Source organism: Nyctibius grandis, chromosome 11 (assembly GCF_013368605.1).
Source record: "Nyctibius grandis isolate bNycGra1 chromosome 11, bNycGra1.pri, whole genome shotgun sequence".
Classification (NCBI taxonomy): Eukaryota; Metazoa; Chordata; class Aves; order Nyctibiiformes; family Nyctibiidae; genus Nyctibius; species Nyctibius grandis.
The window spans coordinates 25,664,804-25,686,301 of record NC_090668.1 but is presented as its reverse complement, the minus strand read 5'-3'; the positions used below and the strand labels follow the sequence as shown (position 1 = coordinate 25,686,301).

At 38.6% G+C, this 21,498-nt stretch overlaps 1 protein-coding gene across 1 annotated transcript in view; it reads right to left on the bottom strand.

Moving 5' to 3' along the window:
* Positions 1-21,498, bottom strand: part of IQCH (IQ motif containing H) — a 65,843-nt gene that overhangs the window by 21,978 nt on the left and 22,367 nt on the right. The window contains exons 11-14 of the mRNA XM_068410569.1: positions 17,502-17,585; positions 15,006-15,181; positions 10,914-11,186; positions 8,815-9,006 (exon numbers count right to left, since the gene is read on the bottom strand). Coding sequence (XP_068266670.1) covers positions 8,815-9,006; positions 10,914-11,186; positions 15,006-15,181; positions 17,502-17,585 — 725 coding nt within the window. The remainder of the gene's footprint in view (positions 1-8,814; positions 9,007-10,913; positions 11,187-15,005; positions 15,182-17,501; positions 17,586-21,498) is intronic.

Genomic DNA, 21,498 nt, shown 5'->3' with positions numbered 1-21,498 from the left:
TGATGTTTCTTAATACCAATTAAAAAGGAGCAGCCCAAGTACTGTTTACGTCATGTAGAAATCTTTAAATCTACCTGAACCTGTTTTGCGCCTTTTTATAACAACAAATAAGCGTAAAAAAAATTCACACCTTTTTCCCCTCAAATATAAAATAATTTCTCACCCTTCTACAAGCTGATTTTTGAAAAGCTTTCTTATAATGGCAGTTGCAACAAAAAATTAGGACCAAATGTGGCATATATCGAAGGCACCAGTAGGAAATCTACTCAAGACAGATCAGTCAGCAAAGAAAAGCCTGTTGAGAAGATAAATAAATAAATAGAAAGAAGAAATAGACTTGGAAACAGGAAGAAAGACCTGGGGACAGAAAGAGGCTGCAGAGCAGAATGCATGAGAAAGACCTAGGGCTTTTTAGCTAAAAATCAGATTGAAAGGAAATTATTTAGACCTTGCAAGCAAATAGAGTGAAGAAAGTAACTCCAAATAAGTAAAGCTGACTGGGCCAGAGAAGAATAAAATGAGCAGAGAGCTCCTCAGCGATACAAACCGCCGCATCTCTGCTGAAGTCAATGAAGCTACGGCAATTTCTGCCACTTGGATGGCACTATGACAATTCACACCATTTATACAGTATATCCTTTATGTTGAGATCAGTGGAGCTGTGATAACTCATTCCAGCTGCCTTGGCCTGCATCGGTCCAGCCCAGCTTGTTCTTACGTTCTCAGCACCGCCAGCAAACGTGGCAATGGTGGAAGAGGCCAGCGACTGCTGGCTGACTGGCCAAATAACTTCCATTATTTCCTATTTTGCAAATTAAACTGACATTTTTTCTAATTCAGACAGGTACACGCTGGCCAGAACCACAATCTACTGCACTGAACAAAGCAATTGGAGAGGTTTGTACAAATGGAAACGTTGTTGGAAGTGATGCACTGAATACCCTATCTACTTAAAGTTTGCAACCTGATTTAAAGCCCAAGCAATTAATTGTTAACTGCAAATTTTAAAATTAAAAAGTGCCAATTTTGCCTTCCACGAGCTGGCAAAGTATGTTCTGATGGAAGGGACCATCATGTAAAACAGCCATCATTACCAAGTAACACAAATGTTTTTCGTATGTAAAAGTGCTTTGTAAAATATTTGCTCCATCTGCCGAAAGTAGCAAAGACAATTTTCCCTGATAGCTAATGGCCCATTTCAGCTGGATGGCAAGCGCTTCACCGGGGCTGCGACTTGCATTAAGCAGAACGGCGAGAGCAGCGCGCAGAATCCTCCACTTACGCGGTATTATCTGCTCGGCGCTTCCTGAGAGCCCGGCCCTCATTATCACGGCCTCCGCTTTGGATCAGCACGCAGGACTAGGGTTGCTTTGACTCAAGAGGCTTTTTGTCAAACGGAGGCACATATGCTACGCTTCAATACAAAAGCACAAAACAGCCACTTTCCTTGACGACGAGAACAAGAAGGTTAGTTCTCGTTCAACTTTCCAGCACTTAAACTGCTGTTCCTTTTTTTCACACCACATGGGGCCATGGTTTTCTCTTCTGGCTCATGCTGTCGCTCTGCACGCTGAGGATTTCAATATATAAAGATCAAGCACTTCTTTTAATTCTAAATTCAACTACATACACACACACAAAAAAAAACCCAACCCACTAAACCCACTGGCCTCATCCAAAAAACCCCTCCCAACTGCTCCTTTCATTGTATATTTGCTACTTACCATATCCCCATTGAAAAGCACATGCTTACATTGTGCCCTGAACTACTTCAACATCTGCTAACAGACCAATAAAAAAATAAATAAACCAGGATTGTTTAGAAAGAGAGATCCTTTCTATTGCCTCTCAACGCTCCGAAACTGGCAACAGCAATATGCTGCGAGATCCCTTTTTGGAGATGGCATCTCGGAAAAACAATATATGCAGGGAAATCAAATATAAAATCACTACAGCCTGTGCTACCGAAAAGCAGACAGAAAGAGGATCTTGAAAGCTCTATGAGCTTGTCAAATAATTCTGCATGTTTAGGTCAATTTTATTTAATAGTTTGCTTTCTTACTCCAAAAAAATACTATTTTTTTGTGCTATTTTCTGCACAAAAACATGGTTTGTGCAAGGTTGCAGCTTTCGTTTTTCAAGGTTCCCCTCATCTGCCTTCAGAGTAAAGAAAACATAATTGTCATAATTTTCAGAAAGCTCTCTAAAAAAAAATCAGATGTTTATTTCAAGTAAGTTGAGGACATTGGGATGTAATTATAAAATAAGTCATATTTGAATGCATCTTTTCTGTATTTTAATTAGATCTCTGCAAATGCACAAACAATTTGGATGCCTTCAGATTAATAATATTTTCCTAATTAATTTATTTTTCTCTGTTTCAATCTAAATTTTGTTCACTTTCCTTCACTTGTCCTCCTTTCTGGCTTGTATCTCTAAAGAAAGGATTCTAACGAATTCCAAAAGTGTGATTTCAAAAAGAAAAAAGACGTCATAGAGATAATCCACAGTCACTTCCCAGGAATTTTATCTAAATTACTGAGCTGTAACGCTAAAGGAATCGTCAGACAAAACCTGCACTGCGTTCCACAAGCAGCACACAGTTAAACTTCTTTTATTCTTAGACTTGCCTTTGTGCTACTTTTTGGATTTTAGCAAAATAAACGTTTTTAAAATAATCCAAGCAGGCTTTTTATTGGCTGGGGTAACATTAACGGATTTCAGATTTCTTTAGTGCTCTTGCTTTCTCCTCGCCTTCCACACTGTTATTGCTACAAACTGGCACTTAAATTCAATTGATTCAAAATATTCGGGATCCATATGGCCTAAAACCCTGGAGCTGAAGTTCTGATATTGCCTCACTGCTGTTTTCTAGCATTTGCCTCTACTCCAGTCCCCAGATGGTGGAAGTAACATTTAAACCTCCTTTCCTCTGCCTTGTACAATAGACCTTGGCACCATTTCAACTGTTTACTCCGGTAATTAACAGCACTGATACCACAACAATTACAACTCCTACAATCTTAACACAATAATGCTATGAATTAGTGAGAGCTAATGGCTGGAAGGTATAGTGGTTCCAGACTGCGAGATCTGTGCATTTTTAGAATAAAATAAAAGGTACAAACAGCACGCTTGCGGTAGACAATGATTACCTAGTAATTAGTTTACACAAAGCTTCCTATTTAATGGCAAAACGCTGTAATTAACGCGTGACAGAAAATCAAAGGGTACTTTGTAAGCATATGAAAAATTAACACTGCAGGCCTATAGCTTTATGTACTGATTAGGAGCATATTAAATCAATAGGACACACAAACCAACAGCTTGCATATCTGATTATTGCCAGTCTTAGGAAGGGATATCATGGCTTTAATTTAACCACGGGATACAATTATCATGCTTTATTTTACTTAAGATTTGAGAATCATCTGAAACATCACCATGGCAGATACACAGGTGTGTTAATAAACTGAATAAGAGCACTACGGACTGTCTGCAGGTACAGTGAATATTTAAACTATTTAACATATATTGCTGACAGAGCACTGCCTGTGCTAGGAACCAACCTGCAGCTGTATTGCTTTAGAGATAATCCATTTGTTTCTTAAGTCTTTGCATTCTTTCTTTTTTCCATCATATCAGTTAGAAAAAATTTTAAAAGCCTGTCAAAATGCTGTAAATGCATCTTCCATCTGTCTGTGAGGGTTTCTGGCCCTCTTCAGCCTGAAAAAAATACCACATCTACAACTGCATGTGCACAATAACCGCAGCAGCAAAGACAACTTGCCTAAGAACCCCCTCGGTAGACGTTAGGTGTTGGACTGAGATCAATTCAATCGCTCGGGAGTTGTTCTGGTTTCAGGAATATTTGTAGCGTTGCCCTAGAAGAAAGCTGGTGGCGTTACAAAAGGTGATGGGAGCGGTGACAGTGAGAGTGGGTGGCAGAAAGGAAAAAAGCAGTGTTCAAAGATGGTCAGGACAATAGTGTGCTGGCAATGCCACGTTCCTAAATCCATTTTCATCAGTATTATGGTTGGGTTTCTTTTGACCTATTTATAAACACGTTCTTTACTCTGAATTCCTTCCTTCAGTAAAGAAACTTAGGTGATACCTAAGCTTCAGGTTTCTTACAGTGAATGCAATTCATTCAACCAGTAAAGAATCTGTTCACCACTATTCCTGATTTTCAGATAATCACAAAGTTTATCTAATTACTTATTACAGGACATTTGAAAGTTGACAAAAAAAATTTAAAGGAACAGCCAGCATTTTATCTTGGCCTTTGAAACTGTCATTTTCCAATAGCAATCAGTGCAAAATCCTGCAACCAGTGCCTGAATATCCCTTTATGCAGCTCAGACCTAAAGATGGATTTTCTGGATTTATCACCTTTTGAAGAGGTTTTGATTTCCTCTTACGTATTTTAGTGAATTAACCAAGATATAGTCTAGAAGGAAAAGAAACGGTGACACAACTGGAGGCAGTAAGATTCAAACACTAACGTTTAAAATAGTAGGCTGCCCAAACGCATTAAATAGCTTTTTTCTTCTACAACAGATATTTAATGGAGAGCTTTGAAATGGTTGTGTAGCTATGGCCAATTATTATGGCTTATTGAGAGAACATTTGTTGTTTGTTTTTGTGTCTTGTTCTATATTCTTGTATTTTCAGCTCTTTATCCCCACACTTAGCCCTTTCCTTGTCTTCAGCCTGATCTTCGTTATCTTTAGGATTGCTGCTAGGTAAACTCACATCATGGTGCTGGTCCTGGTGGTTAATGAAGAGTTGCAGTGTAATAAAAGATAATTCTAAAATTAATTTGACTAGTAATTTAATCTGCTGATTTAGATACTATTTAGATTTCTGTAGTTAAACGAGAGGGCACGATCTCTGCATAGTCCTGTAGTATTTTATGTGAAAGGAGGACTGTTAGAAGAAAAAAGGCAATGCTGACAGGAAGGTGATGTTATCTTTCCTCTAAAAAAAGGGAAGAGGACTGCAAGCATTTGGAGAGCTTGAGGTGGCAGTTTGAGTCCCAAGATTCGGAGTCAGAGACCAGGAGGCATCGCAAACTTTGACAGCCTGGTGTCTGTCAAAACCAAACCAAAGGCACCAAATTTGGAGACCACTTTTCCACTAATCTTCAACTCGAATTCTGAGTGGGCATCCGAGCATCTTTCTTCAGGGTGATGAAAGTGTGGCTGTATCAGGTCTGCTTAGCCCCAAATCTTGTCTCTGACAGTGGTCACAAGTGGTTCTCGGGAAAGGTGGAAAGCAGAGCAAGCATATCCATTCCCCAGATACTCTCCCAGCCTCCAACAATTTGCAGCTCAGAATCCCTCTAAGCCAGAGGGCATGTCAGTGATAATAGTTTTCTCTTCCATGAATTTATACAGTCTCCCAGCAAGGGTCCATGTAAGTAGAGGCGAGATTTTCCAAAAACTGAAGTGCTGACTTTCAACAGGAGCGAGATACCCAGCTTCTCAGCATACTTTGGAACACCATATATTAATAAGTATTATGGATATCTTGCTCTAGATATTCCAAACAGGCCCTCATGCAATTGTCCTATTGTTTTTCCACTTACTCTAGTAGTAGCAGAAACAGTTTTTGCTATGCACGGACTAACTGAAGCTTGAATTGGTACAGAAAATAGGTTGGAAAATGATGATAGAAATGATTTCACGCAGCACACATGCCTCACATGCCTATGTTAAACAGTTAAAAATCTATGAACTTATTTGCTCCCTCCAAGAGTCATTCACATTGCAAGATACAACTGAACTGCTAAGGTGTCTTGGTACTTACTGATCTTTTTGCACGTAACTGGGGCCAGATCCTGATATTCTTTTTCACAATGTCTCCACAAACGGCCTCACGATTGTCAAACGTGCACTTGTGGAGGCAGCAGTTCTCTTGATATTGAATATCGTTAGAATCTGGGCCTCAGGATGACATTTTTTATATGCTGACAGACTTCAGCAGTGCACAGTAGGATGAAGGCCTTACGGAGACATTCAGCATCGTTGCAGGATAATTGTTCAGATAACTCAGATGCTGCATTAAGTTAACAAGGGAAAATACATCGATAATCCTGCCCTGCATTTCTGTTTGCCCCACATTACGTTTGAAATGAGGACTCTAAAATCAGTCTCATTTTTAGATGGAATAGATTTTTACACACTTCAAACTCACAAACTACATTATTTCTAATCTGTTGCCGACTACATACCAACGAGGAAAATCTGGGTATCGTGGCTTAAACTGCTATGCAAATGATGCTATTTGTAAGTATTAACATAATTTAGTGCTTACAGTCATATTCTCATTTCTAATAATTCTACCAGAATGGAGAGTCTTTTCACTGTACTCTTAGCCTGCAGGATAGTCTTTCATCAAGAAGCTGAATTTTTTAATAACCTGCCAGCATACGTTTTGTATGTGGCAGCCTATGCCGGTGACACAATGTCTTCATTATCAAAAGAAACAGGTCCACACGCTGTAACAGGACATTAAAGCATGCCTGTGCTCATAAACTAATGCTTTGATGTTTAAATGTGTATCATTACAATGGTATTCCTTAACAAAGGATGATTTTAATCCTCTGCTCTCGATGGTAATACTCAGTGGAGACTGCAATTCATTATATATAAAAAAGGTCTCCCGTTCTACAAAAGAGGGCTAAACTCAGAAGGCAGAAACATTTGAACACACGTATTCAAACAAGATGTTCAAAATGGCAGAGAGTTTCACGCTTCGCCAAAGCCCACTTTAGTACTGGTCTGGGTTTATGGAAGCTTTCCTGCTGACTCCAGGAAATCAGATCAAATACATTATTCCGTGTATATTTTGAAACTTCCAACAAATGTTTATGTTTAAGGGCTTCTAAGGGTGGATTCCTGGCTGCATCAAAGCTCAATGTAAATGCAGAATAAAAGGGAAACCAGAGAAAGCCAGTTCACAGAATCACAGAATCAATGAGGTTGGAAGAGCCCTCTGGGATCATCGAGTCCAACCGTTGCCCTGACACCACCATGGCAACTAGACCAGGGCACTAAGTGCCATGTCCAGGCTTTTCTTAAACACCTCCAGAGATGGTGACTCCACCACCTCCCTGGGCAGCCCCTTCCAATGGCTAATGACCCTTGCTGAGAAGAAATGCTTCCTAATGGCCAACCTGAACCTCCCCTGGCCAAGCTTGAGGCTGTGTCCTCTTGTCCTAGCGCTGGTTGCCTGGGAGAAGAGGCCGACTCCCACCCCGCTACAACCTCCCTTCAGGTAGTTGTAGACTGCACTAAGGTCACCTCTGAGCCTCCTCTTCTCCACGCTAAACACCCCCAGCTCCCTCAGCCGTTCCTCGGAGGTCAGACCCTCCAGACCCTTCACCAGCTTGGTCGCCCTCCTCTAGACTCGCTCCAGAGTCACTTAGCCATAAAAGAATTAAAAAGGTACATGAACAGGAACACTTATACTAACACTAGGTCATACCACTTATCTAGGGAATTTACACCAGCAAAGAACTTGACTTGGTGAATCATGGATTCACCATCCCCACTTGGCAGGAGCAGGATCTGGATCTAGTGTCAGCTTTGTGTCCCAGAGAGCCCAGTGGCCAGGTGATGCATCTCCAGTGCTCTGCTGCATGCTGCTTGGCTTGCGCAGAATGAGGGATCTTTAGCACATCAGAGCAATTAGCCCTTCAGCTTTACACTATCAGCTCTATTTTATAACGTGGAATTATTTCGTAGTTGTCAAAAGCGACAGAACTGTAATCAGCACAATTTGAAATTTTAATATACAATATAATTCAATCTCACAAAAATTTCAAAACAGTTTTGATTGAATTAAAAAAATCAAAAGAGCTATAATGAGTAGTTTATGTAAATTAAACAATTCTTTCTGGATACATTCCTTCTGGCTTTAAAACCATTACATTAGGAATGAATTTGGCACAATATACAGAAATATCAAATGCTTATTGGAATTAACACATTTAAATACCAATGAATATTTAAACTACAAATAGTTCTCGGAATGCCAGAACTAATGAAGTCTAGTTTCATATGGATTTTTCTGCAGTTGAAATGTATCATCTTATGGCCTCTCTCCATCACGTGGATTCTTAGGAATCTACTAGTGCATGAGTTCATGCTATACTGTTTCCCTCAGTTAAGTATTTACAAGATCTCTCTCCTTACCTAAACACCCACCGTAATGAAACGTGCAGGACTCTAATGATCTCCGAGACCTCAAGTGTTCTGTCTTATACAGCCAAAAATAGCTAACGAGTTTAAAAGTTATTAGTGAGGAAAAAATACAGAAAAAATAAACCTTAGAAAGCCAGATTAAAAAGTAATCAGATTTTATGTGGTTTCAAATTGATTTTATGTGGTTTCAAATTGATTAGTGTTCAACTGAATTAGGCCAACACTTTCATTCCAATAATTCCAAGTTTCTATGTAGATATAAGACTCTGCCACCTATATGCTTTCATTTGTATATGTCCTCACTTTGGATAAAAAACACTGTGTAAAATTTGCACATTGTTGCATATGAATGAAGTGTTATGACACCCAACTTACTCCACAGTTGGATGTCACGTATTCATTTATATTTTGGAATACTTAAGTGTTTCATTTGAATTGCTGTTACCTATTGCTTTGTACAAGCTAGTCTGGACTGTGCAATATCAACTCTTACCAATGTCTTAAAATAAAAGCTCAGAGAGAAGATTTACTGTGAAGAAGAACCCCAGCAGACTATTAAGAAGCCATGACAACAAACAAGACACCCTGCTCCTTTGTTACTCACGTGTGCCCACCTCCTACTCCATGTCTCAGGGCTGTATCTCTGACGTTCCTTCTGAACCCAGGGGTAGCATTTCAAATGGGAAATAATGTCACAATAGGCAGTGCCATTCCCTCCAGATTCATCGTTCACTTTGAACAACCACCGCCACACTTCCATGTTGTCAATGATCAGCTGGCTGAGAACACGGATCATCTGTGGAGCAACGACACAAAGATATTTTGCACTATAACAATATTAAATTGTTCCTCAATTTAGACTTTCAGTTCTCAAATATTTGGACTTGAAATTTATTTTCTATAAGTTTTCTTTTTCTCAGAGATGCTTGTGTTGTTACAGTTATCTTTGATACGTAGCAAAAGCAACCTTGGACGTTTTTTGATGAAGAATCTGTGGCCTTCATCCTGTACTCGAGTCCACTTGGGCAGACTACCAAACAGCACCTTTGGTGGTCGGTGTAGCTGTATCCTGCAGAGAGAAGGAGCCTGGCCAGGCTCTTTTGTCTGATGAGGACCTTAGGTTTTGGATCATCAGTACTGCTCAATAGATGTTTGTCACAGGGAACAACACGGGATGGACTACACTCTTTGCAAAATCTGAGAAACAATTATGCCAGATTCTAACACCAGCCAAAACATCTGTGAAATTCTCTGACTGCAGAGTACATTATATGGTTATAAATGTACGAAGGAGTTACCAGGCAGGCTTTATAAAAATGCTAATTATTTATTTGTGTATGTACACAGATTTCAATAGCTTTAAAATGCCTTTTGCCCAGCTGGTGTAGGATGCAATTAGCTTCCTAGAAACTGCAAATGCCTTTGAACCTGGTAAAAGTATTATCAGATCTCGTTGCACTGGCTAGAGCCTTCTACAGTTTTACATAGTAATTTTGGGGACTTTTGTTTCTTTTTTTTAATGTTGACCTAAAATACAATTACATGCGTGTTCCAGATGCTATTTGTGGCTTTTGAGAATCACATTAATGTGTTTTTCTTGGTGACTCCCCTACAGTGATGAAAAGTATCAATAATATTGTAAGGACCACACCAATCAAAGAATTATGGGCTATCTTTAAGTGAAAATTGAATTGTGCTTCAACATAGCGTCACCTTGCTTTGATTATTTAACCTAAAATGTCACTATTTCATACAAGCAAACAACAGGAGAACTTCCATAACACTGTAGTATGAATCAAAAGTATTATTCACATAAATTATTTAACAATAAATCAAACCGTTGTTGTTCAGATCATTGATCACATATTCATCTGCTATAGAAGTTGCAATGTATTTGTGTAGCTTAGATGGTTTTCAGTGTTAAAGGTGATTAATAAACAGCAAAGCAATGTGAAAAGCCCCTCTAAGAAGTAGGAACACCTACAAGCCGTGGCACTGATCATTTTCCTGTATGAGATGTCGCACTGCCATAAACATACTTTTAAAAAATCAGTATGGATCATACTTAGACATATCATTGCAAATTGCAAACTCAGCTTACAGAATGAAATACTGAGGCACTGAATGCAAAATAAACATATGTAAACTGAACACAGGACAGAAAGCTCTTGTGCCTTGTAATTTTAGTTTAGAAATATTTTTTCCTTTTCTTGCTGGCTACGCTAACAAGATGGGCGAATTCAGCAATAATAAGCCAGGTACAAGGTAAAACTCCGTTTGCAGATATGCTCAGTGAACTTCAATTTGAATAGGCTGGCTTCCTAAGTGGAAGGAATTTTTCCTTTCTCAAATACTTTCCCAGAAATCCCAGTTCTATTTTGTATCATTGGTAAAACTCCTATTAATCTCACTGAGGCCAGGACTTCATCCATGCAGCAGCAACACAAGTTTGAAGTAACTGGACCAAACACCTTTATATATTCTCAAGAAAGAATATCAGAACAACTGTATTATTTCCTGACTAGGATACAAATTGCCCTTCATTGGTCAGATAGAGCCAAGAACAACACACCCTCATACATGATATAATCAAATCCAATTAGGGTTAATCAATACAGTCACCGCAGTTGGACAAAGTTTGCATCGTATCAAGTGCAAACAGGCACCTGCACGTTGCCCCTTCCCAGCCCCCATCCTGCTTACCTCTTCGTTGTCGTAGATGTCGGATTCTCCAGGAGGGGTTGGCACACAAGCACTGGCAAAAATTCGTTTACTTCCAGACTTGCTACTATAGAGCTGAGCCACTTCTGGCGCTGAGCCTAGTATAGGCACGTTTAGCATGTCAGCCACTGCTAAATCATCTTTGTGGGGAACCCCTCCAACAACGTAGGCATCTCTGCTCTGGATAAGAATTTTTATTCTTTTGATTGTCTTGGGACTGTACTTGAGCTGCGTGGCTAGGCACATGTGATGCTTCTGTATAAAGATAACATTATTCTTGTTAAAAGGTGTTCTTTTCTATTCCATGAACCTAATTTATAATGTTGCACACAATAAATACATTATTAATAGCAGGCTGGGTTATGACCTATCCTGTAGCTTAGCAGTTTAAATTGATAAAAGCTGTTGGGGTGAGGCTCCATAATCGTGCACGTCTTTAGTGTGTTGGAAATGGGCTCACTGGGAATAGAACTAATTACTACACATCTGTATTTATTTGATCCACGCGGAATTATCCTTCTGTCAGTCAGCAGAGAGGCTGGTGGCCTTTGGATAATAGTGATTCATCTCAGCAACACTTCTGGCATGGTTTAACTCTAAAGCTCCTAAAAATCAATACAAAAATGAAGAAAAACCCCTATAGCAGGGAATGTATTTCACCATACAGTTCAGCAGCATTTTATGCAATTCACTGAGAATAAAACACTTTGATTTACAAAAGCTTTCCCTGATCACATTAAATTACTGGGGATATCCATTTCCATTACACAGTAGTTCTGATAGCTACTGTAAACGCAACCGCAGAGTGCTCAAGGAGAAGGCAGTATTGTTGTTTAAATTACAAGGGTTTCAACTTTTTGGAAGGAATTTTTCATTTCTTCTAAAAAAGATTTGTTGCCGTTCATGATGGATGCTATAACCTCTAAATTTAAGCTAAGAATATTAGTCATGGCAGGTGAAACCTCAAAAATATTTGCTACAACATATCGTATGCATGGCCTGCAGATAACCCAATTATCTTTCCAAATGTATTGATAGAGGTACACTGAGGTTGAGACAGACAGGGATGGACATCATGCAGAAATAGCCCAAGAGACATCAACTGCAATACATTGCCATAAACAAATCATAACAAGAAGAAAATCATCTTCACATTGAGATTTCATCTAATTTAGGCCCTAGTCAGAAAAGCATTCCTTTTCAGGATAGCATAAATGCTGGGTTTGCCAGGGATTTCCAGGACTGAAGAACCCAGAATATTTTCCTTCCAAGTCCTGGATGCTCCTTCACAGGGACTGAAGCGTAAATCCTGATTCCACTACTTGGATGGGGATGATGGTGGACAAGGAGATGGGGGAGCCCCTGGAAGTGGACAAAAGGAATCCCCTTTTGTCAATTCCTCAGTGCTTTCTCATACCAAACACACAGCTCCTAGAAGTGCCCAAGTCTCTCTGTAAAGAGTCTGACATACTGCAAGGAGAGTGAGGAGATAAAGCAGAGAAATGAGATACTCTTCAAAGTGCCAGTAGGAAAAAGGGAGTCACAGAAGTACAAGGGCAAAAAGAACAACAAACAAGTTTCCTGGAGTCTTTTTCCTTCCATCAGTTTGAAACCAGAGACTCTTAATGTTCCAATTCATTTGTTTCCTTTCTCTTGAGCACTGGTATGAAAGCAGGGAGATGGCCCGTTCGGTGGGTCTCGTGGCAGAGCTCTGCCACGTAGAGAACAGGATCAATTTCCAGCCCCGGTCACTTGCTCCCTGGGGCCACGAGTGGTGATGTAGGGACGAGATTTGCTTTGTGTCTCTCAATAATGGATTTTACAGTTAATTAAGGAGTGCAGGAAACAGGCTGTAAAATCTAGTTCATTCCTGCTTTGAGTGGTATAGCTGCCATGATCTATAGTGGTGCGAGTGAAAGCAGGTAAAAGCAGAACTGAGGAATCCTCAGCACTCCAGCAGAGCTACACAGAACAGTGGTTAGGAGGTTAACCAAAGGGCTACTTCTTCGTTCTCAAGCCTGTTGAATTTTTTGTTTGTTTGTTTTAAACTTCTCAAGATCAGAGAAGCTCACCTTGGCAGCAGCCTCACCATGATGAGCAAAGCTACCACTACGCTGTTTCGATATGCTGCTAGCAGAGAATCAGGGTAGTGTAACCCTTCATTGGAAGTGTTTCACATTGCACCTGGATGCACTGAGTCACCAGAGGTCATTCTAAGAGCTAGCAAATGCCTAAGGACAACGGTATATGGACACCCCTTTCTCACAGTCTCTCCCCACCTCTCCTCTGCAGACGCCAAGGAGCACAGGGTGTCTTTTCCACAGATTTTTCCTTCCATTCAGTTCTATCAAAATAGCTATGAAACTGGGCAAGGTTGATTTGTGCTTATAGAATTACTCAAAGGAGCCTGCTACGGGGGCCTTCAAGCCAGACTTTCATATATTAGGAATAAATTTAGATACATTAGGTACAACAAAAGTTTTTTATTAAATAACCCAGAATAAAGATCCTTAAAAAGAACCTATGAAGCTCTAACCCTTACACAGACAAAATGACAGCTAGATCCATGGTCACTGAAGCCACTGGATGACTAGGATCAGTTATGAGTATAGATTCTTTTCTGCACAAAACATACATTTCTTGGACACATTAGTTAATAGACAGTAAAGGACACCATGACCAAAATCAGCCATGAATGCCACTCTCCATTCCTGGTCAGCCTGTCCGTGTTTAGCAGCACATCTTTTATCCATAATATAATGTGTTTCAGATTATATTTTTAGCATGCTTTATGTAGAAGGCTTCTTAAAGCTTCCAATATTTGGTAGTTAGTACTGGAAAAATAACCCACTATCCAGCAAAAAAACAGCTACAATTGTCAAAGTGCAATTTAAAAAGAAAAAAAAAATATATCACTGGTATTTATCAAGGATTTATCAGCCCAATAATTTTACTTTACAAGGTGCAGGCCCAGCACAGGCAGCTGGGATTCTTCCAAGTTTCCAGTATTGAGATAAAAGGGAAATAGTAAAGAAAAGCCAGCTCCTAAAAACACAAATATCATCTTGATGCTTTTCTCCAACTTCTAGAAAAGGGAACATATTCATATCTAAATAATTCAGACAGCTCTGACTCTGTATGGGGGTCCCTATACAGCAGAGGAGCTAAGCACTTCTCTCCCATAGGTGTTTTCAGACTATTTTCAACATATATTTATATATATATATATATACACGCAAGTATTTTGCTGAACAGTACGCTCCTGTAGAACTACAGCTGAAAACCAACACCTTTATAAAATATAAAAAGCTGCTTTACCTTCTGAAGCCATCAGTTTCGATCAGTATATGGGATAACAAATACTTGTTCAACAAAATAACTAAAGAGGGTTATTAATATGTATCAAAACCAGGAGCAGGGTTTCAAGCATAGACACTAGAGATATAAACATACCACAAAGTTTCATAAAAATCACATCTCAGCTAAGACAGCGTGGACTTAATATTTACAATATAAAATTATTCTCCAACTGTAAAGAGTCTTCACTACCCTGCAGTATTTTCTGAAACACTGTGTGTAGTGTACATTAATTAAAGTCTCTTTTTAGACCATGTTTTAGCACATGGATTTAAAACTGACTTGACAGGTTTGGAACCAATATTTCTGTATTACCTAACCTTAAGTTAAAAAGTTCTGTATTGGATTTAATCACAAGAAACACTACAAACACATGAATGATTGAATGCTGGGCTAGCCAGAGATAAAGTTTGAGTAATAAGAATGGTTTATTGCTACGATTTGCTTAGAGATATAAATCTATCCAGTTCCTAGTCCCAAGCATATAGTAAGAAGGGACAGCGGTCTACAAATAGCCAATATAGGGCTATCTCAACTAAGTCTATAAAGCTAAACCAGGATATTTATTTCCAATGCTCTAACTAGTAGTCTAATCAGTAAAGCCCTTAAACTTGCAATAATATTTCACTGATGTGTACCAGAGCGTTACAAGTTATAAAATTTCCAATTTAATTTTACTGCATCCCTCAAGCTGTAGTAATTAGAAGACAAACTCACAGGGAAGCTGTTTATAGCTTCAGGGGTGAGAATTTTGAACCTGTCCTGCAGGTCACCCATGTCCTCGGGGTTCCCAGATCTAACAGCTGCCTGCAGACCCAGGAGTTTATTGTAATACTGCAGTAACTCCTCACTCAGATGAAGGGGGCAGATGTAGATGACGTCCACGTTGGCATCTAAAACAAAGGGGCACAATGTTCGTTACAGGAAGAAAGGTAGACTCCATTCAGAACAGCAATCTGGTAATTCCTGATCGTTTGCTAACAAAAAGAGCACTGGAAATAAAAATGAGATCTGTAATTCCCAAATCTTAGTGGTTAAACTGCTTTTTCTGTGCTTCAGCATTTCTCTGAAGACAGGTCAGCAACCCAAAGACAAAGCTAGTTTTCAGAATTCAATCTGCAGGACATATTGGGGGCAGAATTTTGAAAGCGTTGCGGGGGGATTTATATGCCCGACTCACATTAACATCAACGGGAATTGTGCACTGCTTTAAAAATAGATCCCATTAACTTTGGCGAATTATAAAACTGAGCTATTAAGTTTAGAAAGCTGATGAAATTGCAATTTCATACGCTGCCTGGATTTTGCATGGCCTGTTCCTATTCTTGTCCTGTCCACATAAAAGCTCACGGTATGATACCATTAATAACTATTGCTGAGCATGTGAGTGTGCAGATCAGCTAGTTAAATACCACGGTGTGAAAATCTGGTTTTCTGCCTGTAAAACAACTTGGGCTGAAAGACAGCGTATACCCAAACACTTAGAGGTGAGGAAGTGGAAGTCTTTAATATATGCTGTTTTAGAAAATTTTTACTACTCTGCTCTTCTAGAATATTAATGTTAATAGCTGAGCTAATGACTTAACAGGCCTTGCAACATCAATAGAATACGCTGCCAAAAAGCCCTCCTAGATTTTGATCCAACTCCTGCTCAAAGCAGTAGGAAGTCTTTCATTCTCTTTACTGGGCACAGGAACAAGAGCCTGGAAAGTGCCAGGGACAACTGCTATCACACGTGAATGAACCCGAAGCAAAGCAAGTGTTGGACTAAGGAAAGCCTGAGCCTAACGTTATAAAGGAATAAGATGCCCCATTCACTCACTTTGTTTTGCCATACTGCTGCAGGCAAACAACCCACATTAAAAATAGAAAGCCAGAATCTCAACTGAAGCACTATAGTAGTACAGCATCCCACAATCAGTCGTATATCTGAAGCCCCGACAGAGCCCTTCTATAATACACTTCATCACCATATCACTTTTAAAAATAATTAAAAATTACTTAAAATCGTCAATCCTCTGTTGCTTTTAGGCATTTACTCAGACTTGCAAAATGAGCCTGAAAATTTCCCAGCTAGGGTGCAAAAAGACTACTTGCCAATGTCAGCTGTAATGCTGAATGGGCTGCACTGTCAAAAATGGACAAGCTCAAGTGAATTTGTTGAATAAAATGCTGCAACATTTTACTACTCTCAGCACTGCTCTATAAAGAGATACACAAGTGTCCTTTGGACACAGTGGGGCTCCAGAGACAGATTAACTCATAGGAGGTCACAACCAGCAAGGAAATCCTCTGGTATTCTAAAGAAAAGGAACAGCAATACGGTAAATATCAGTGCTCCTCTGCCAGGCACAGGTAAAGCAGCTGATGTAGTTAATATTTAACTAGTTTGTATCTTACTCATGGTCTATTTTACATTTTACAGATACCAATTTACAGTAGGACTGATTTTCATGTTCACAGGTTTTAAAGTGAGAAAGAATGCCTGTTTAATGCGTTGACTTTGCCCCTTTAAGTTTCTAACTATCATTTTAGAGACAAAAAATAGAACTGTACTGTGTAAAAACAATATTGGTGCCTAGGTAATATATAAAGGCAATTACATTATTATTTTAGGCAACTGTAAATTTCTGGATCGAATGTATTTTTGTTACAAACTTACTGAATGGCATTTATAAAATAATAATGATACTGAAATATACATGAATCATGTAAAGTATGTCATTCCAGGGAGCCAATGAAGTTGGTAACTGACAAATAATATTCTTCACTGCTTTGGTTAAAAGCAGACTGTCATTCTAGGACAAACTTTTAAATTAATGTCTTTTGCCTCATTTACTAATTTTTTAAAAATTTGGTTTAAGTAAGGCTTGCTCTTTTCTAGCACATCTTTCTCTCCGTTTAAGCCTGAATGAGCACTGGCAGAATTAGCTACCTAATTTTGTAGGACACTAAACACTTTTGATTGTTGGTGGTGCTCAGCATGCCACAGGATGAGGCTGCTTTACCTTATCACAGAAAGAATCAGCATGTTTTTCTTACGAATAACATGGGCAGGAGCAAATGCCATAGCAGATAAATTACTTCTGAGCTTATATGTGCTCTATATTTAACATCAATACAAAAAGAAAGTCCTCATCAGTCATTCTGTGTTCCTCACAACCATGGACAAATAACAATTAAAAAATAGGCAACCAACAGCTCATAACATACCCAGTATGTCACACAGCCTTCCCATCTGCATGTTCTGTTGGAGAGCAAGATCGGGAACGTGCTCACGGATGCATTGGGAATATCCTGGAAAACAAGTAAAGCCCCTAAAAAACTGTATTCAGAAAACCCCTGGTACATATTTGAAAGAAATCAGACTTTTGGATTAATAAAGCTGTAATAACAGTATTTCAACTCCTAAACATGGTATAGCACTAAGTGCATCTTCTTTATGAATTTACTTTTATTAGTGAACTGATGTAACATCATCATGTTTTTATGCCATGAGATTTTCAATACAGACCCAAATATTACAGACCTTTATAATTTAAACATGTAGACTGAGTATAGTGTTTGAGTCTTCTGTGTTGCTGGATTTTTTTTAAACACTGAAAAAAAAATGACACCATCATTAAGCAAGAATCCTGGTCCATTTTGTCCCTCACACAGATAAAAGGCAACAAACCCACTTCATTAAGGAGATGTCTCAGTGATACCTGATCACTTTGTTGCAGAGGATGAATGAGTGGCAGCCTGTCTGAGCTTGGCTTAGATTAGCTCTTTGGATTAGCTATTTGGAGGTCAGACTTCCAACTGATTGCACGCTCACATTCAAAAAGACCGCAGTAAATGACATGACCACTGTAACTATAGTCTCTAACCCTGTAATTTTTAAATTCAGCTCATTCTAAATTAATCAGTGTGTATATACACACACACAACCACACAATGAGGCGCTAGTTGCAATAGCTGTCATTGAATCAAGAAGGAAGTTAAGCCTGAAATTCAGTGTTTGGCATAAAATCTTGACTGATCCAGTAACAAGATCCTTACAACATGTATCTGCACATGACCAATCATCTGAAACTTATGAAAAATGTAGTTTGACTAAAATCTGCTCAGTATTTCAGTACTTTCATTTTGGGAGATAGTAATAGTGGATTTTCCAGGCAAATTACAAGGACAATTACCATAAGTAATCAGCATTCTGAGGTGCTGTGGCAACGACACTTTGCACACAGGAGAGCAGAACATAATAAAATCCAGAGAAATGGAAATCACCAGTTTCATTTTTAGTAATTTCTTGTAAAACTTACATATTGCAGTTAGCACAATGGTACCAAGCACCTGCAGAACCACATCAGCGTAAAAGATATTGATTTTTTTGCCACTCTGATACTAAGCTACAGTAATTTGAAAAAGCTTGCTCTGGTTACTTAAACTTTAGTCTCAAGGCTTCATTTTGTTCTCTCAGGTGGGGACCAATTTTAAGCCACTAATAATGCTGCCTAACAATTTCAAACCATTTAAATTTCAAACGTAGAAAGCAGCTGATTTCCCTACACTAAACCGTCCTCTTGAAAACACATTTGTGTTTAAGAACTAAATCTGGGCAGAAAAATAACATGCAAATATCACTTGGAAAATCAGTAATTATTTGAAAGGAATAATAGCTCAAGTAGCAATCGAACAGAAGTTAAAACTGGCATGTTGCTGTGGTTCTGCAGATATACTAGAGCATTATACCAACTACCACGTGTGCTTTTCTTAGATATGTTAATAAAACATATTAATTCACAATATATTATCTTCAAGGGACATGATCCCATTGGATTTAACGCAAGGAATATTCACTCCTTGTGAATCATTCACCTTCCAATGGACATTATGAACCACGTTAATCCTCACACCTGATACGTTTTGAATGCTCCATACTCGCGTGGCTGGTCATTTGACAATGCTTATTAAAGGCTTCATATTCCTTTCCTTGCAGTTTAAACAAAATTCAACCCAAATGAATTACACACACTGTGATCATAGTCTACATGCTCCAGTACAGCTATCACCTGTGCCATCATTTCTGGTTTGTTATGTACAGCTGGTTTATGTATCACTAACATTTTGTGCTACAGCATTTGGTCTCAACTGCATGAAACATTTCAGATAAATTTGCATTTGCCAGAAGCCAAAGTTCCTGTTTTGATTCCAAGAACCACTACTTCAGTTGATTTACACCTGCAATCTGGGTAAGTTAAACTCCAAAGGATGCCTGAAAATAGTGATGTTGACAAAAGCCAGAGCACTTGAGGACGTGGTTGTTCATTTGCACAAGGCATCAGCGCATCGTGGCACCCCGCTGGTGGAGCTGGTCTGCAGCAGGGTCAACCTGGCAAAGCAAAAACTAAGAATTTTGATTTCTCAGTTCAGTGGCACTGAAAGGACACTGAGGGCCTTCTTCCTTCACGTGAGTTTTACAGTAGAGTATCTGCAATAACTTCAGTGGAATGCTCCCAATTCATACAGAGAGAAGTGGAGGGAGAGTTGTAGAAGAACTAAAATAAGGGGGGTATGAATTAATGGTAAAGGGCCTGCTTTCACCTCCCTTTTCAGCCTCAGCCATGACCTAATGCCCTTTAACTGCCATTTTCTTAATAAATTTTGCTCATCTCAACGTGTCTTCTCTCAACAAGGAATCCACAACACTTTCAAACTCACCTTTGAAAAAAGCAGTAGCAATACAGAGCGGGAGGTGGACGACAGTTTAAGTAATCATGGGGTGATATCTGAAGGGGAAGGAGGAAAATGAGCTGTCTAAGATTCAGCCACCTTGTGCTTCCCAGTGCTTGGGACAGGTCTAATAAATAACACCTAACTTTTCTCACCACACTTGGCACACCTACTGTTCAGCTGAAACTGCTTTTAAAAAGGATTCATGCATCACACGAGAGGAAGCTTTGATAAATGTACAGTAGGGTATATAAGGTGACAAATTTTATTTATTATAAAAGTAACTATTTGGGTAAAAAGATTGATCAATCATTTAAAAACAGCTGAATGAAAAGAGAAACAGTCTTTGAATCCCAAATATTGCAGAAGTGTATTCATCCATTAGAGTGTGGGAGTAAATCTGATTAGAAATTTCAAATTCATTTTTCCTTACACTAGCTGACAAAAATGCTAAACGATCTTTAAACAATGGAATCTACTTTCTTTTTTTTTAGCTATACTAGAGATCCAAAGTTTTTGTTTCGGTGAAATAAATGGAAACATTTGTGCCTCACAGCAGTATAATTTAAGCCCTTCAGTATGTCTTCTCCTGGATTATTTCCAGAAACTTGACATGAGTCTGAAACTGTTGTGAAAATAAGACTGCTGAGAAATTCACAGTTCTATCTCCATTTATTGCAATTCCACTTGCATGGGAAGAAAAATCAGACTCTAACTTGCCCTAAATGCTGAAGTCAAGGAAATGTGAGTAGAGAATTTCAGGCTCTATTTCTGATTTACAAAACTGAAGAGAGAAACCACCAGCAGCATCTCATCAAACTTCTGTCTCTTGGTGTTTATCTGCTCTGTCCCAGTTCTTGTAATTCAGACACATTTTTATGATTACCCAGATTCAGGCCTTAAAAAAAAAATCCTGCTGAAATCAGCTGTCTTTTTGCATATTTAGTCCTCTTCGACTGAAACAAATGTTACTTGTTTAAATTGTCTAGCTTCCTAGAAGCCTACTCAGATGGACTTCTTAATTGTAACATTCCATAAGACTAAAGAAAAGAAAGCAAAATATTTCAGAGTATTTAACTGTTCTTTTTCAAAACGAGTATTACACGACATGGCAGATCAAAAGCAGAATTGGAAAATACCTGAGAACAAACTACACAATGGTACTAGCTGGAAGTGTTCCAGTAATGGGCCCAAAGTTTTACAAATGTTTTTTAAAACGACAAATGTGCAGGAGTAGAGCAATAAAACACTTAAAATTATTTCTATTCTTATATTTAAAAGGTTTTTAGTTTACAGACTTCATGTTTTCACCTTTTAAATTTTAAATATAAGCTATTCTTAAAATTATAAAAAAAAGCAAATTGGGTCGAATTTTTTAGTCATTTTATGTTGATGTTTCTCAAAACTAGTTCAATCTTAACATTTCAAAGGAAAAAAATGCCGTGTATTTACATTACATTTTAATAAGCTAAATACTTATGATTTAATTCAC